Here is a 16,143-nt window from a genome sequence, read left to right as displayed (position 1 = left end):
CCGATTTTTGAACAGTATGTGATTAAGAGCATCTAATTTTTGTTTTACTTTCTTTTGTTAATATGTACAGTGTAGTAAGTAAAATTTACTGCAATCCTTTCTTGTCTATACTTCATCTTTTGGAATGGTTGATGAAATAACGAGGGACAGTGGTATGATTTGATGAAGGGGTCTGTGGCACTGAAGGAATGTTTGGCACTGATGAAGGGGGGGCTTTGGAACTAGTGAAGGGGACTTTGGAAAGAGAACCATAATTATTATTCTAAATGTAATTACATACATAACTAAGAAATTAAGTGTGCTAGAGATAACTGAAACACTAGAAAAGTCAAGACTGTGTTAAAGATGATTGCAACACTCAGGAATGTTGAAGTGTGCATGCCTCCTCAAGACAAGATGGAGTCCTGTGGTTTACACCTTCTAGTCACACTCGAAGATCCTAATTTGATCCCCCTCTGATACTTTTATTCACCTGCTGTAGCAGGAAATAGGTACCCTGGAGCTAGCCAACTGTTGTGGGTTGCATTCTGGGAAAGGTCAGTAGCTGACTTAGGGCAGACCTCGATAAACCTAAGTACTGTACAGGCTTCCTGTTCCCGACAATGGGAATTATAAGCCACATGGATTTCCTCCATGTGATGCATCAACCAAATCCTTAATCCTAGGCCACCCCTAGATCACTCCCCACACACATCATCCATGATGGATGACAAGATACTTAGAACAAAGTAGTTAATTCTGAATTTAAAGTGCTTAAGTGAAATTGATGTGCTGAAAGGATGGAAAAATGTGCATAGGTATGATGGATACAAAATTATAAAAGATTGTACCTAAATTTCTTTATTTTTGGATTGAAAGAGAATTGGTATAAGGATATGGCTACCAATGACTGCACAAGACACTGAGAAGCTCATCGCACAGAGACTAGTCTCATTATCACTGAGCAAGAGGGATATGTAGCTTCCCCCATTTGGCTGGAAAAGATAAAAATTTTCACATATCTGATACAGAAATATATCTGTAAGCTACATATTACTAACTAAATGGTTTCCCTGAAGTAAACCCAATTTTTTTTTACTCATCTGAATATCAAACTTCACCTATCTACTCTTGTCCAACTTTTTCTCAATTTACAGAGGATAACCATATCCATCCTCTCTGTTCTGCTCAGTAACTACAGTGGAGCCTCGATTAACGAATTTAATCCGTTCTGGCACCGAGCTCGCCATGTGAAACGCTCGTCTTTCGAAACGAATTTCTCCATTTAAAATAATGGAAATAAAATTAATCTGTTCCACCACCGAAAAACATCAATATAATATTCAATTTTTTAAATAATGGAGCAGCCTACCCGTTATACACTGAACGAATCTTTTTGACATTAGTTCTTTTTTTTCAATTTTTTCATTTTTTGTATTTTTTCTAAAAAAAAAAATCAATGCTTTGCAACATTAGAGCAGTCACCCCCTTACATCCCAGCATCATTAGCATTTTAAATGATTTTTTTTATTTGCCTAGTCAGAGGTGTCCGAGAATTTCCGAGAACCAGCGGGAATGCTGGATGCTAGGAATGGTTTTCTCGCTAATAGAGGCGAAGCTCATCAATCAAGACAAATTTTCAGCGAGTGGCTTGCTCATTACTCGAAATGCTCGTAGATGGAGGCACTTGTCACTCGAGGTTCCACTGTATTATGTTGTAATCATATCTGATCAATTTATTCTCTTCTCTAATCTAGAGTTGTGATATTTATTTTCCTTACAGCTTAACCATCTTAGTTCCAACACTGATCTTGTTTACAAACCTCTGCAGTTTTTCACCTTTTGTGCTTCACATGGCATGAATTCTAGGCCAGTTCTGCATATTCCAATAACAGTCTAACATTGGCTGTGAAGATTCCCTAGGAATGATTCTTATTTAGGTATTTTAATGATGTTTTAATGTTCACAAGCTTCTTATATGCTGCCAACATTACCCCTGTCTGTGTGCTGAGAGATGTGTGGGCAGGAGAACATATTCAAATCGTTCTAGTTAAAATGAGGTATGGCTACATGCTACATAGCATCTTGTTGGTTTGCAATCAATCCCCATCCAGCCAAATGGTTCGGCACCAATCATTCTAGTTTAAATCCTTATCCCTTCCAAGTGTTATCTTAGTGCTTTTTCCTGATAATGACCTTCCTTACATCCTATATACAGTATTGTAATTAAATTTACAAAATAAAGACTATCTGGCATGTGTGTTTGCAAGCCCCGTCACTCATAGGGGTGATCAACAAGTGGAATGTACTAAAATAAGTAGGTGTGGAAGCCACCTCCAGCCACAACTTTAAGGCCAGACTCAACAAAATTCAAATGCCAGAAGAGTTAAAATTATAACAGGTACAAAGCTAATATGTGGGGCATAAAGAACTGGACATCATTTCCTCATAGTCAACGACAGGCAAGTGGGCCACAGGCGGCTCCATGCAACGGCTTTTCAGATCGAGTAATCACAAGACACCTGACCCCCAGCTAGGCTTGGGGGAGTAGAATAACCCCCAGAACTCGTCCCAGATAAGTATCCTAGACCCTGTCATTTTTTACTATGACCTAACTATATTTTAGTCCACTGACAATGTCGGTAACTTTCTAAAGTGCCCAGAGACCAGCGACTTTACCCTATGGATGTATGGGAACCTTATGTTAAATTATGTCAAGCTAAACATGTTAATCATAAGACTCTATCTCCTCTTTACCAAAAACATCATTCACTGTTATTTCATCTTTGATGTAGGTTTGTGGTTCAATTTTGATATCTTCATCAGGTACATAAATTGTTTCTGTATTAAATTTCCTTTCCTCGCTAGAAGCTTCTCTGTCACTAAGGGAATCAATATTTGTTGAAGCTTCAAGTATTGCAGATGATTTCTCTGTATAGTGGAGTCTGTGACTGTCATCAGAGAATGTTTTAAAACCTTTCCTATTATGAGTCTGAATGTCTCCTTCAAATACATCAAATGAAAATCCATTTCCTTTTTCTGAACAATTGGCAGAATTCTCTCTTGAATGCAAACAACAGCCATGTCTTTCTTTCTTAACATGGCAATTATCAATGTGTAACTTAAAAGCCGCACAGGATTTGAAATAGTCTTCACAATTCTCACATTTCTGAGACATGCCTATATTGGGCGAGGTCAGATGTTTTTCAAGTTCATCTAACCTTATAAAGGTATTTTTACATATGAAGCACCTGATAGATTTTTCTCTAGTATGAATTTTCATGTGTCTTTTAAGGTTAGAATCACTACTAAACTCTTTGTTACAGTATAAACAATTTATAAACTTATTTATTTCTTTACAAATAACGGTGTGATTTTTAAGAGTAAAATTACCACAAAATGATTCATTGCACTTCAGACAAATTTTGCATTTTTTTCTTAAGCGTGCACAGACATGTTGTTTTAAGTACTTGCTCTCCGTGAAACCTTTGCCACATATTGGACATTTATATTTTAATTTGCTATGCCATACCATGTGGCTTTGAAGTTCATTTTTTCTCAAATATGCTTTATAACAGCGCTTACACTGGTAAGGTTTCTCCCCAGTGTGGATGCACATATGTATTTCCAGAGCATTGCTATGTGAATAACTTTTCCCACACACTGTACATTTGTTAGGTTTGAGCTCAATGTGTTGAACAGAATGTTGCTGAAGATCTTTTTTCAACATGAACCTCTCCTCACACTTATCACACTTAAAAGGTTTCTCTCCTGTGTGGATACGCATATGGATGCTAAGTGCATATATGAAAGAAAACTCCTTTCCACACTCTGAACACTTCGAAGACATGTTTTCTTTGTACTGTACTCTAAAGCTGACAAATCAGATGGTTGTGCATCTCATATATTGTATCTCCTTAGTATAGGAAATAGAATAAAAGTTTTTTGTTTCTATTGCAATTTAAATTTGAAGAATGTACACACATTTTTATGTCCATCACTTGCACATGAAAATTCCTGGTCTCTGGAAACAGCTGAAATGACATTCACAGTTATGCCTGTTTTCCATACAGCAGTCCTTGTATCCTGAGGAAAAAAGAACACAGTAAATCACATGTACAGCACAATATATACAGTATATTTCATTCCTGTTCATGTAAATAATACACTACTAATAAAATGAAATATATGAATGCAATACATAGGTTAAAAAGCTGCCTGCTGTTGATTTTGGGACATTACTTCACACCAACTACAGTAGACATGACGTTAGGCTACAATGCAGTGGAATATTAAAACTGGTTAAAAGATATATACAACAGTACCTATTTTCAACTCCTGTTGATGCTCATCATCCTTTGTACAGTAAATATAAATATAAATATATATATATATATATATATATATATATATATATATATATATATATATATATATATATATATATATATATATATATATATATATATATATATATACATATATATATATATATATATATATATATATATATGCATGCATATGCAATTGACGATCACAAAACACTGATCATTTTATGCGGAAAATCCACAGAGAAATATGAAATGAGGTGAACGTTTCGGCTTGTTAAAGCCTTTGTCAACACCAGACTGACTAGAGGAGAAGGGAGAAGGGGGAGGATATATAGGCCGACACCTGACCAACACATCCCTAGGGAAAGAATTAACCAGAAACAGGTATAGCTTAGCTTAGAATGGTCAAAGAGGATTAAGCAATATATGAATATAAAATTATAATGAGACATTGTAAGCCTCTCTATCAGAGTTTTTTCTTAAACTGTTGTGCAATATTATAACTTAAAAATGGATCAAGTTTGTACATTCCAGTACTAACATTAAGAAGATTTGGACACTGACTGATTAGAGCAGACTCAATTAAATTCCGTTCCACGAAATCCCCACAATTGGTAATGCTTTTTGCCCCATTCCAGTTAATATTGTGATCGCATAAACTCGTATGTAGATACAATGCATTAGACGTTTGGGCAGTTCTAATACTATAAGCATGTTGTGACAACCGCAATTGTAAGGACTTTCCTGTTTGTCCAATATTTTTTTTTGGACAAACAGGATTTTTTTGGTGGATTTTCCGTATATATATATATATATATATATATATATATATATATATATATATATATATATATATATATATATATATATATATATATATATATATATACATACATATATATATACATACATACATACATACATACATACATACATACATACATACATACATACAGTATACAGTATACTGTATATATAAACAAAATAAATTTAAAAAGAATAGGAGAGGAAAAGGAACCTGTGTAAGTAATCATTCAGAATCTTGTACACCACATATGTAAGACCAATCCTGGAGTATGCGGCCCCAGCATGGAGCCCGTACCTTGTCAAGCACAAGGCGAAGCTGGAAAAAGTTCAGAGGTATGCCACTAGGCTAGTCCCAGAACTAAGAGGCATGAGTTACGAGGAGAGGCTGCGGAAAATGCACCTCACAACACTAGAAGACAGAAGAGTAAGGGGAGACTTGATCACTACCTACAAAATTCTCAGAGGAATTGACAGGGTAGATAAAGATAAACTGTTTAACACAGGTGGTACGCGAACAAGGGGACACAGGTGCAAACCGAGTACCCAAATGAGCCACAGGGACGTTACAAAACTTTTTCAGTGTCAGAGAAGTTAACAGATGGAATGTATTAGGCAGTGATGTGGTGGAGGCTGACTCTATACACAGTTTCAAATGTAGATATGATAGAGCCCAGTAGGCTCAGGAATCTGTACATCAGTTGATTGACAGTTGAGAGGCGGGACCAAAGAGCCAGAGCTCAAACCCCCCGCAAGCACAATTAGGTGAGTACACAATGGTATAACTACACACACGTTATACTGTTAAAACTCTTTTGAAAAGGATAATATAATTAAGAGCCAGGAAGCCTGTACTAAAATGGCAGATGGCCCAGTGCTGGCAGAAAATTATGCACCTGTATTTTACGTGTGATAGAAATAAAAATTGTATTCAATTGTATCATAGAGGCATGCATTCCTGCTGCAAATAATAAACAAAGAATCCTTACTGAAATTACTGCACGCTCTCCATAGGTTTAATGTACACCATGACCTGTTGACAGTCCACCCATGGAATGTTGGGTTAATAATCATCTAGCTAGACTTAATCCTTAGATAGAGAGAGATTTTTCTCCATGACAATGAAGTGACAGTCGATATGCAGCACTTGATCAGGTTAAGCACTATTGGATCTGTCCAATAACTGGATAGGTTACTACATGCATATAGTGGCATGCACTATATGTATGTAACCGGCTTCCTGCCAGTAGTGCAGGAAGTAGTTGCATGCATATAGTGGCATGAACTATATGCATGCAACAGGCTTCCTGATCCCTTGAGGTTACCTTGAGGTGCTTCCGGGGCTTAGCGTCCCCGCGGCCCGGTCGTCGACCAGGCCTCCTGGTTGCCGGACTGATCAACCAGGCTGTTGGACGCGGCTGCTCGCAGCCTGACGTATGACTATGACGTATCCCGACTATGGGAAAACTAACCCAACATAACCGGTAATAAATAGTTTTAACAAGCAAAAGACGAGTACAGTATCTCAGAAACCCATGTCATGTACGACCTCGTAGCCTCGTAGGGGCCTCGTAGCCTGGTGGATAGCGCGCAGGACTCGTAATTCTGTGGCGCGGGTTCGATTCCCGCACGAGGCAGAAACAAATGGGCAAAGTTTCTTTCACCCTAAATGCCCCTGTTACCTAGCAGTAAATAGGTACCTGGGAGTTAGTCAGCTGTCACGGGCTGCTTCCTGGGGGTGGAGGCCTGGTCGAGGACCGGGCCGCGGGGACACTAAAAGCCCCGAAATCATCTCAAGATAACTCAAGAATCTCAAGATGACCTGCCTGTACCATTACCTGCTGCTTGTACCACAGAGCTCGGGTAGACCTGCTCCTGCTGGTCTACCGCAGCAGCTGCAGCAGCAGTGAAGTGCAATACCTGAGGCAGCAGCAGACTGCTGGCCAGGTGAAGCTGCTCACATATCCTCCCACCACAGCCGTCTGCACCAAGACTTATGGCTTGTTCCGGCTTCCTGCGTCTTGCTAAGGCTAAAAGTCTATCATTCTTCAGGGTTTTTCTACTGAGTGTTAAGACAGTGACCAGACGGCAGTGAAGACAGTGTCCTCCTCCGGACACTACTAGCAGTAGGGGACACTTACCAACCGTAGGAGATGAAGCTGTGCAGCCAGACAAGACTGCCCAGTCCGGAGGCGAGTGATGGCCCCCCCGGGCGCGGGGCGGGGCCCTCCTGAGAGCTCGCTACCCTAAGGGAAGGGTAGGGTAGGCTGGGCTGCCCTAAGGGTAGGGCAGGGTAGGCTGGGCTACCCTTAGGGTAGGGTAGGGTAGGCTGGGCTGCCCTAAGGGTAGGGTAGGGTAGGCTGGGCTACCCCTAAGGGTAAGGTAGGGTAGGCTGGGCTACCCTAAGGGAAGGGTAGGGTAGGCTGGGCTACCCTGGGGCCCGGTGCTGGGCCTGTGGGGAAGGGCCGTCTGCACCTCCAGGAGGCTCCTTAAGGTACTGACGATGACCTTAATGGTACAGGCAGTTTACAAGAAACTGTTGAAGTAGTTGTTGTTGTTGATTTAGGGGCGAGCTGTTGTTGTTGTATTGTTGTTGTTGTATTAGCTCCCATGGCGGTCACTGTGCGGTTTGTTTACGTGTGGAGAGAATGGGAACCGAGGCCCGCTTAATTTGAAACATTATTCCCTTTGTCAAATTAAAATCAAATCAAAATGTTTATTCAGGTAAAAGTACATACACAGAAGATGAGTTACAAACATAATGATGGAGTTATAGATAGAGGCAGTACATACAAGGCCTAAAGCCACTAATACACACAGCGTTTCCGGCAAGGTGGGGGGGGGGGACACTTAGACTAAACCTTAATACTAATTGAGATTAAAACATTAAAATGGGTTAAAAAACATAGCGGAAATCAGCAATTAAACAAGTTGGTCAACAAACAGTATTGTTTAGAAAAGCAAGACATTATTATTATTATTATTATTATTACATGGGTTGACATTTAGGGGTAAGGTAGGTTACATGGAGTTAATTAGGTAGTACTTAGTTCTCTTAAACTGGGTGGGAGAGGTACAGTCTGACATGATTGGGAAGGTCATTCCACATTCTGGGTCCCTTGAGTTGTAGAGCATTTCTAGTTTGGTTAAGTCGCACTCTTGGAATATCAAATAGGTATTTGTTTCTGGTGTGGTGCTCATGGGTTCTGTTACAACCTTCTAGGAAGTGTTTAAGGTCAGGATTGGCATTACAGTTCAGAGTTTCAAATATATAGAGTACACAAGAGAGGATGTGCAGTGACTTAATATCTAACATATTCAGATATTTAAGTAAGGGTACTGAGTGCTGTCTGGGGCCAGAGTTAGATATTGTTCTAATATCAGCTTTGTGTTGAGTAATTAGAGGACGTAAATGATTTTGGGTAGTAGAACCCCAAGCACAAATACCATAGTTAAGGATAGATGAGAGAGTAATAGAGCGTCACCAGGGCAGGGCGAGGTGCATAATATCTGATCTTAGAAAGAATGCCAACAGTTTTAGAATTTTTTTATATATATATTTAGAATGTGTCTCTGGAAATTCAGCTTGTTATCAATGAGGACACCAAGGAATTTACCATCAACTTTGTTACTAATTTGGGTATTGTTTATTCTTAGGCTAATTTGATTTGAGGATTTATTACCAAACAAAATATAGAAAGTTTTGTTAATGTTAAGGGTGAGTTTGTTGGCAGTTAGCCAAAGATGGACTTTATTTAGTTCACTTTATTTCAGTATTCACTGTGACATTTAGAGCAAGAGGGTCAGGACTGGAGAAAATGATGGTTGTGTCATCAGCAAATAGAATTGACTTTAGGTGTTAAGAGACATTTGGAAGGTCATTAATGTAGATGAGAAAGAGGACAGGGGTAAGTAAAAATGTCCCAACACTTTAAATGTGTGGCCACGTCTGTGGTAGAAAATAATAATAATAATAATAAAAACGGCTGAATTTCAAAATCCGGCTTGATAAAATCATCGGAACAAATGTGGAGACCTTTGACCAGCCGCTGGCTTCCTATCCTCGTCGAGGCCAATAGAGATGATGGCCTTCAGGTAAATTTACAGGTCACTGTAGTGAGAGGTCACGGGTCACTACAGGGTCACCGTAGTGAGAGGTCACGGGTCACCATAGTGAGAGGTCACGGGTCACTACAGGGGTGACCGTAGTGAGAGGTCACGGGTCACTACAGGGTCACCATAGTGAGAGGTCACGGGTCACTACAAGGTCACCGTAGTGAGAGGTCACGGGTCACTACAGGGTCACCGTAGTGAGAGGTCACGGGTCACTACAGGGTCACCGTAGTGAGAGGTCACGGGTCACCATAGTGAGAGGTCACGGGTCACTACAGGGGTGACCGTAGTGAGAGGTCACGGGTCACTACAGGGTCACCGTAGTGAGAGGTCACGGGTCACTACAAGGTCACCGTAGTGAGAGGTCACGGGTCACTACAGGGTCACCGTAGTGAGAGGTGACGGGTCACTACAGGGTCACCGTAGTGAGAGCTCACGGGTCACTACAGGGTCACCGTAGTGAGAGCTCACGGGCCACTACATGGTCACCGTAGTGAGAGGTCACGGGTCACTACAGGGTCACCATTGTGAGAGGTCACGGGTCACTACAGGGGTCACCATATTGAGAGGTCACGGGTCACTACAGGGTCACCGTAGTGAGAGGTCACGGGTCACTACAGGGTCACCATAGTGAGAGGTCACGGGTCACTACAGGGGTCACCGTAGTGAGAGGTCACGGGTCACTACAGGGTCACCATATTGAGAGGTCACGGGTCACTAGTAAGAGGTCACAGGTCACTAGTGAGAGGTCATGGGTCACTAGTAAGAGGTCACGCATCACTAGTAAGAGGTCACGCATCACTAGTGAGAGGTCACGGGTCACTAGTAAGAGGTCACGCATCACTAGTAAGAGGTCACGCATCACTAGTAAGAGGTCACGCATCACTAGTGAGAGGTCACGCATCACTAGTAAGAGGTCACGCATCACTAGTGAGGGGTCACGGGTCACTAGTAAGAGGTCACGGGTCACTAGTGAGAGGTCACGGGTCTCCACAGCAACTGTAAGGTTGAGACAGTGCAGACGCCGGTCAGGGGGCCTCACGGTGCTCATGTTACTGTGTATTGCTCAAAGAAACACTGTGATGTGTAGTGTCAACACTATCACCCCGGCCACAACACCACCATCACCATCACCTTCACCATCACCCACATCATCAATTCATTCCACCACTCAACCTTAGAGTAGAAACAAAAGGGATATGATCACTATCTACAAAATACTGAGGAAATTTATTTATTTATTTATACAATAGTTCTTATATTCTGGTAAGTCACCAGCATCTATAGCCTTTCAGGCAGGTCATTATTCGTAATTTTCCCCGGAATGCGACCCGCCAAATCGTGATTTAGGCTACAGTTAAGGATTGGCGCCCATGCAGTCAATCCTCCCTGGCCAGGATACGAACCCAGGCTCGCGAAAGGCTAGGCGAGCTAGCCTAGCCTTAACACCCACACTATACTTGGTGTAGCTAGACTACCCTAGCACAGCTACACCCATACTATTCTAGGTGTAGCTAGGCTCCCACATGACTGATACAAGCAGTTCGATACCCAGTGGGTCCCGATACTGAACAGTAACGCCAACTAGATTCTTTAATACCATTTTGACGGTAACGTTTTCGAAAAAAAATGAATCCCTCCCCTTTCCGCATTATTTTTTTAAATAAGGTGAAGAAGGAGCTCATGACAATTACCTAAGTGATATACCATGTACCTCACCAGCCTTGTCTGTGTTTCCTGCAGAATACTGTAAAGAAAAAAGTAATTATGGTATAGGAAAACAAATAGGTTGGGAGTCAGTACATTAGAGCTAATGTCGGACTGTACATTAGTACAGTCAGACATTAGCTCTTGCTCTAATGTACATTAGTACAGTCAGACAATATTTACCTGAATTTACCCGAGGGGCCACCAGTGAGATAGTGGCCTCGACGAGGACAGGAAGCAGGCGACTTGTCATAGGTGATACATGACCTAAATTAACCTAACATATACACACACGCGAACACAAACACACTAAGGTGAGTTAGATGAGAAGGTGGTGGAGGCCAAGACCGTCAGTAGTTTCAAAGCGTTATATGACAAAGAGTACTGGGAAGACGGGACACCACGAGCGTAGCTCTCATCCTGTAACTACACTTAGGTAATTAATAACATCAATAATTTATTGATACAAGAGTACATACATGGGATACAAGAACAGTTAAGGATTAGGGAGGATTACCTAAATCAATTAGGTATGACAAGAACAATGCCTAAAGCCACACAGGCAGGAGAGTACACAAACATACACAATACACCCACATAAGTCATGTGTGTAGACATACACCCCTCCCCCCCCCCCTTGGGTCTGGCACTGGCCTGGCCCTCTAGGGATGCCCTGGGATGCCCACACATACCCAAGCTTGCGCCCTGACCAGTCCAACGTGCCCCACACACTTCTCGTGGATCTTGCCACCTCTGACCCAAGGTAAGGAGCTTCTCCTAGGGGGTTTACTTAGCTGTTGCTGCTAGCGGGTAATTGCTATGATATACTTGCTACTATAACAACTGGGAATTGAGATCAGCTTAGTCTAAAATGCGTGAAAGCCTAAGGCAAATCACTTACAAGTCTCCAGGGGTAATTACCTAAGTGTAGTTACAGGATATGAGCTAGGCTGCTGCTTGTGCTGGGAGTTTATCACGAGGTAGAGTAAGCGCTGCAACTGGTGCTAGTAGCCTCTCTCAGAGGTAGAGTAAGTGCTGCTACTGGTGCTAGTAGCCTCTCAAAGAGGTAAAGTAAGCGCTGCTACTGGCGCTAGGACTCTCCCAAACGAGGTAAACTAAGCTATGGTGCCGGTAAACCCAACCTTACTGCTTGGGAGACTAGAGAAGGAACAAAGCGAAGGTTACTCCCTAAGATCCCAGAGACGGGAAGATGGCTCAATAACCTGTAGCCACTCTCAATAACACCGACCTAACTCCCAAAGGCGACGTTTAAATAACTTTAATATGGCGCATTTCTCCAGATACTTGTTCCATTATGAAGGAGAATTGATATGAGTACCAAGAGGAACATGTGAATTATGTAATGTTTGATTGATGACATTTCCACTTGGGGTGAAAACAAGAAAATCTTAAAATACTGAGAGATAGATAGATAAATAAATAATAGATAGATAGATGGATAGAGGGGGGGGACGGTGAATGAAATTCGAAATTGACAGGGTCTAGGTGGTTGACATGACGATATCTAGTAGGCAGACAGGGTCCAGGGGGTTGACATGACCATATCTAGTAGGCAGACAGGGCCCAGGTGGTTGACATGACCATATCTAGTAGGCAGGCAGGGTCCAGGGGGTTGACATGACCATATCTAGTAGGCAGACAGGGCCCAGGTGGTTGACATGACCATATCTAGTAGGCAGACAGGGCCCAGGTGGTTGACATGACCATATCTAGTAGGCAGACAGCGTCCAGGGGGTTGACATGACCATATCTAGTAGGCAAACAGGGCCCAGGTGGTTGACATGACCATATCTAGTAGGCAGACAGCGTCCAGGGGGTTGACATGACCATATCTAGTAGGCACACAGCGTCCAGGGGGTTGACATGACCATATCTAGTAGGCAGACAGGGTCCAGGGGGTTGACATGACCATAGCTAGTAGGCAGACAGCGTCCAGGGGGTTGACATGACCATATCTAGTAGGCAGACAGCGTCCAGGGGGGTTGACATGACCATATCTAGTAGGCAGACAGGGCCCAGGTGGTTGACATGACCATATCTAGTAGGCACACAGCGTCCAGGGGGTTGACATGACCATATCTAGTAGGCAGACAGGGTCCAGGGGGTTGACATGACCATATCTAGTAGGCAGACAGGGCCCAGGTGGTTGACATGACCATATCTAGTAGGCAGACAGGGTCCAGGTGGTTGACATGACCATATCTAGTAGGCAGACAGGGTCCAGGTGGTTGACATGACCATATCTAGTAGGCAGACAGGGTCCAGGGGGTTGACATGACCATATCTAGTAGGCAGACAGGGCCCAGGTGGTTGACATGACCATATCTAGTAGGCAGACAGGGTCCAGGTGGTTGACATGACCATATCTAGTAGGCAGACAGGGTCCAGGGGGTTGACATGACCATGGGGAGGCGTCCAGGTGGCCGATATGATCGGGAAAGGTTTCAAGGTGGCTGACACGAGCAACAGGAAGCATCCAGGTGGCTGACACGAGCAACAGGAAACATCCAGGTGGCTGACACGAGCAACAGGAAACATCCAGGTGGCTGACACGAGCAACAGGAAGCATCCAGGTGGCTGACACGAGCAACAGGAAGCATCCAGGTGGCTGACACGAGCAACAGGAAGCATCCAGGTGGCTGACACGAGCAACAGGAAGCATCCAGGTGGCTGACACGAGCAACAGGAAGCATCCAGGTGGCTGACACGAGCAACAGGAAGCATCCAGGTGGCTGACACGAGCAACAGGAAGCATCCAGGTGGCTGACACGAGCAACAGGAAGCATCCAGGTGGCTGACACGAGCAGGGAATGCATACATATTAGAGTATTGCAACACCTTAACATTATTCATGGATACTTTGGCCTATAGAGTATACCTGAAGAATACCAGAGTGGATTCTGGCAGTTCTTCACATTGACTTGTGACAACTTGGTCCACCAGGCTGTTGCTTGGAGCGGCCCCGCAGGCCCACATATCCACTACAACCCGGTTGGTCCGGTAATTCTTGTAGGAAAATATCTAATTTTCTCTTGAACTTTTACTTGTGTACCGGCACTGCCAGGGGAGGCATGGAGGTAGCAGTTTCTCCAGCATTTTGTGTTAGTTTAAAAGTTTTTTTGTCGCCAAAGTGCAGCATGACCTGCATATATGCCTGTTGCTCACTATCCCTGGCCCAACCACTTGGGCTGGACGGTAGAGCGACGGTCTCGCTTCATGCAGGTCGGCGTTCAATCCCCGACCATCCACAAGTGGTTGGGCACCATTTCTTTCCCCCCGTCCCATCCCAAATCCTTATCCTGACCCCTTCCCAGTGCTATATAGTCGCAATGGCTTGGTGCTTTCCCCTTGATAGTTCCCTTCCTTTCGCTATTCCTGTCTCTTCACTTTGGTCAAACATTATCCAGTAATTATTTTAACTGTTCAATTGTTCTATATTTCACTTTACATTTGTCGAAATTTAACTGTGTACATCCTTCTAGTTTCAAACTCGCTCTGCTTCCTATTTGTGTATCATCATCCAATTTAGATTTAGTTTTAAGTTTATAAATATTTCGAGGAACTTTGTTATCGAATAATTCAATATGTGGCTGATGATTACATATCAAATATACTCCTGAAAATGTTCCCAACTCCTAATATTCCATCTGGCAACTCCATTATCTGTCATTGATATCCATTATCTAAGATATGTGAACCGCTTATCTGTACTTAATTGTCGATTCAGTATTTGTACTCAGTAGTCTTCACTTGATATCTTAAATCTCACAGTGTTCCCTTTGCTATCTGCTCCTGTAGTGAGGTAAGTTTTTTGACTTCTCGCAGCCTACTGTACACGTGTGAGTATAACACCTAGTTAACTTGGTCAAATTCAAATTTGTATTCAAAAGAATGTGAGCACAAAGAACATAAGGATGATGTACGATTGTAGAGACAGGTTTGTATACATAGTAATGAAGTAACTATTACGCAAAGCGTTTCGGGCAAGTCTGAAACGGGCAAGTTGGGCAAATTGTCCTCGGGCTAGGCTTGTCCAAGCGGCGGCCGACCCCAAACACACATTAATGAATTAGGCGCTCGCGCTCGCTTCTAACTTATAAATCATACTATATAAACTTATAAATATATTGAACATGGGAATACAGCAAATTAATCCACGTCCAATAATAGCCGATGTGCACTAATTACAAGCAGGACCGGCCAAAGTGTTTGGAAATAGTCAGCTTAAATTAAGAAAGGCACACACAGCGATGCAATAGACTTAAGAATGAACCAGACTGGAAAGACTGGAGGAATTTTTCAGTGTAAGAATGATGGAGAACAAGAATGAGCTATGGCTAGTTCCATACACGAATTGAAAAGCAAGGGAAACGGAGCCCCATCGAACTTGTAAACAACTACTCCAATTGTAAGAGGACCCATACAAGGCCTAAAGCCACTAATATGCGCAGCATTTCGGACAAGGTGTGAGGAGGGGGGGGATACTTAGATTAAAACTTAATATTAATTGGGGTAAAGTATAAATTGTGTTGAAAAAAGGAATAATAAAAAAAAGGGGGGAGGGGGAACATGGCAGAAATCAGCAATTGTACAAGTTGGTCAACAAACAGCATTGTTTAGACAATCAAGAAGACATGGGTTGACATTTAGGGGTAAGGTAGGTTACATGGAGTTAATTAGGTAGTACTTAGTTCTTTTAAACTGGTTGGGAGAGGTACAGCCTTTGACATGATTGGGAAGGTCATTCCACATTCTGGGTCCCTTGAGTTGTAGAGCATTTCTAGTTTGGTTAAGGCGCACTCTTGGAATATCAAATAGGTATTTGTTTCTGGTGTGGTGCTCATGGGTTCTGTTACAACCTTCTAGGAAGCTTTTAAGGTCAGGATTGACATTACAGTTCAGAGTTTTAAATATATACAATACACTTGAGAGGATGTTCAGTGACTTAATATCTAACATATTCAGAGATTTGAGTAAGGGTACTGAGTGCTGTCTGGGGCCAGAGTTAGATATTGTTCTAATACCAGCTTTGTGTTGAGTAATTAGAGGACGTAAATGATTTTGTGTAGTAGAACCCCAAGCACAAATACCATAGTTGAGATAAGGATAGATGAGAGAGTAATAGAGCGTCACCAGGGCAGGGCAGATATTATGCACCTCGCCCTGCCCTGGTGACGCTCTATTACTC

At 42.4% G+C, this 16,143-nt stretch overlaps 2 protein-coding genes across 2 annotated transcripts in view; one reads left to right on the top strand and one right to left on the bottom strand.

Moving 5' to 3' along the window:
- Positions 1-824: 824 nt before the first annotated feature.
- LOC123758448 (zinc finger protein 90) lies at positions 825-7,755 on the bottom strand. The gene is made up of 2 exons (XM_045742881.2): positions 7,256-7,755; positions 825-4,065 (listed from the first exon to the last, which is right to left on the bottom strand). The coding sequence occupies exon 2, from the start codon at positions 3,827-3,829 to the stop codon at positions 2,708-2,710; it is 1,122 nt and encodes a 373-aa protein (XP_045598837.1). The 5' UTR covers positions 3,830-4,065; positions 7,256-7,755; the 3' UTR covers positions 825-2,707.
- A 6,916-nt stretch (positions 7,756-14,671) lies between these two features.
- The window catches only part of tsl (membrane-attack complex domain containing protein torso-like), a 40,343-nt gene continuing 38,871 nt past the window's right edge, over positions 14,672-16,143 (top strand). Inside the window, exon 1 of the mRNA XM_045742883.2 lies at positions 14,672-14,757. The gene's annotated coding sequence lies outside the window, so the exon portion shown is untranslated. The remainder of the gene's footprint in view (positions 14,758-16,143) is intronic.

Source organism: Procambarus clarkii, chromosome 11, assembly GCF_040958095.1.
Source record: "Procambarus clarkii isolate CNS0578487 chromosome 11, FALCON_Pclarkii_2.0, whole genome shotgun sequence".
Taxonomy (NCBI): domain Eukaryota; kingdom Metazoa; phylum Arthropoda; class Malacostraca; order Decapoda; family Cambaridae; genus Procambarus; species Procambarus clarkii.
Note: the sequence above shows the minus strand (reverse complement) of the source record. Positions and strands in the feature narration are given on the sequence as shown.

Bases quoted from the DNA above. Each gene is read 5' to 3' on its own strand.
- LOC123758448 (XM_045742881.2), bottom strand. From the start codon at position 3,829: ATGTCTTCGAAGTGTTCAGAGTGTGGAAAGGAGTTTTCTTTCATATAT.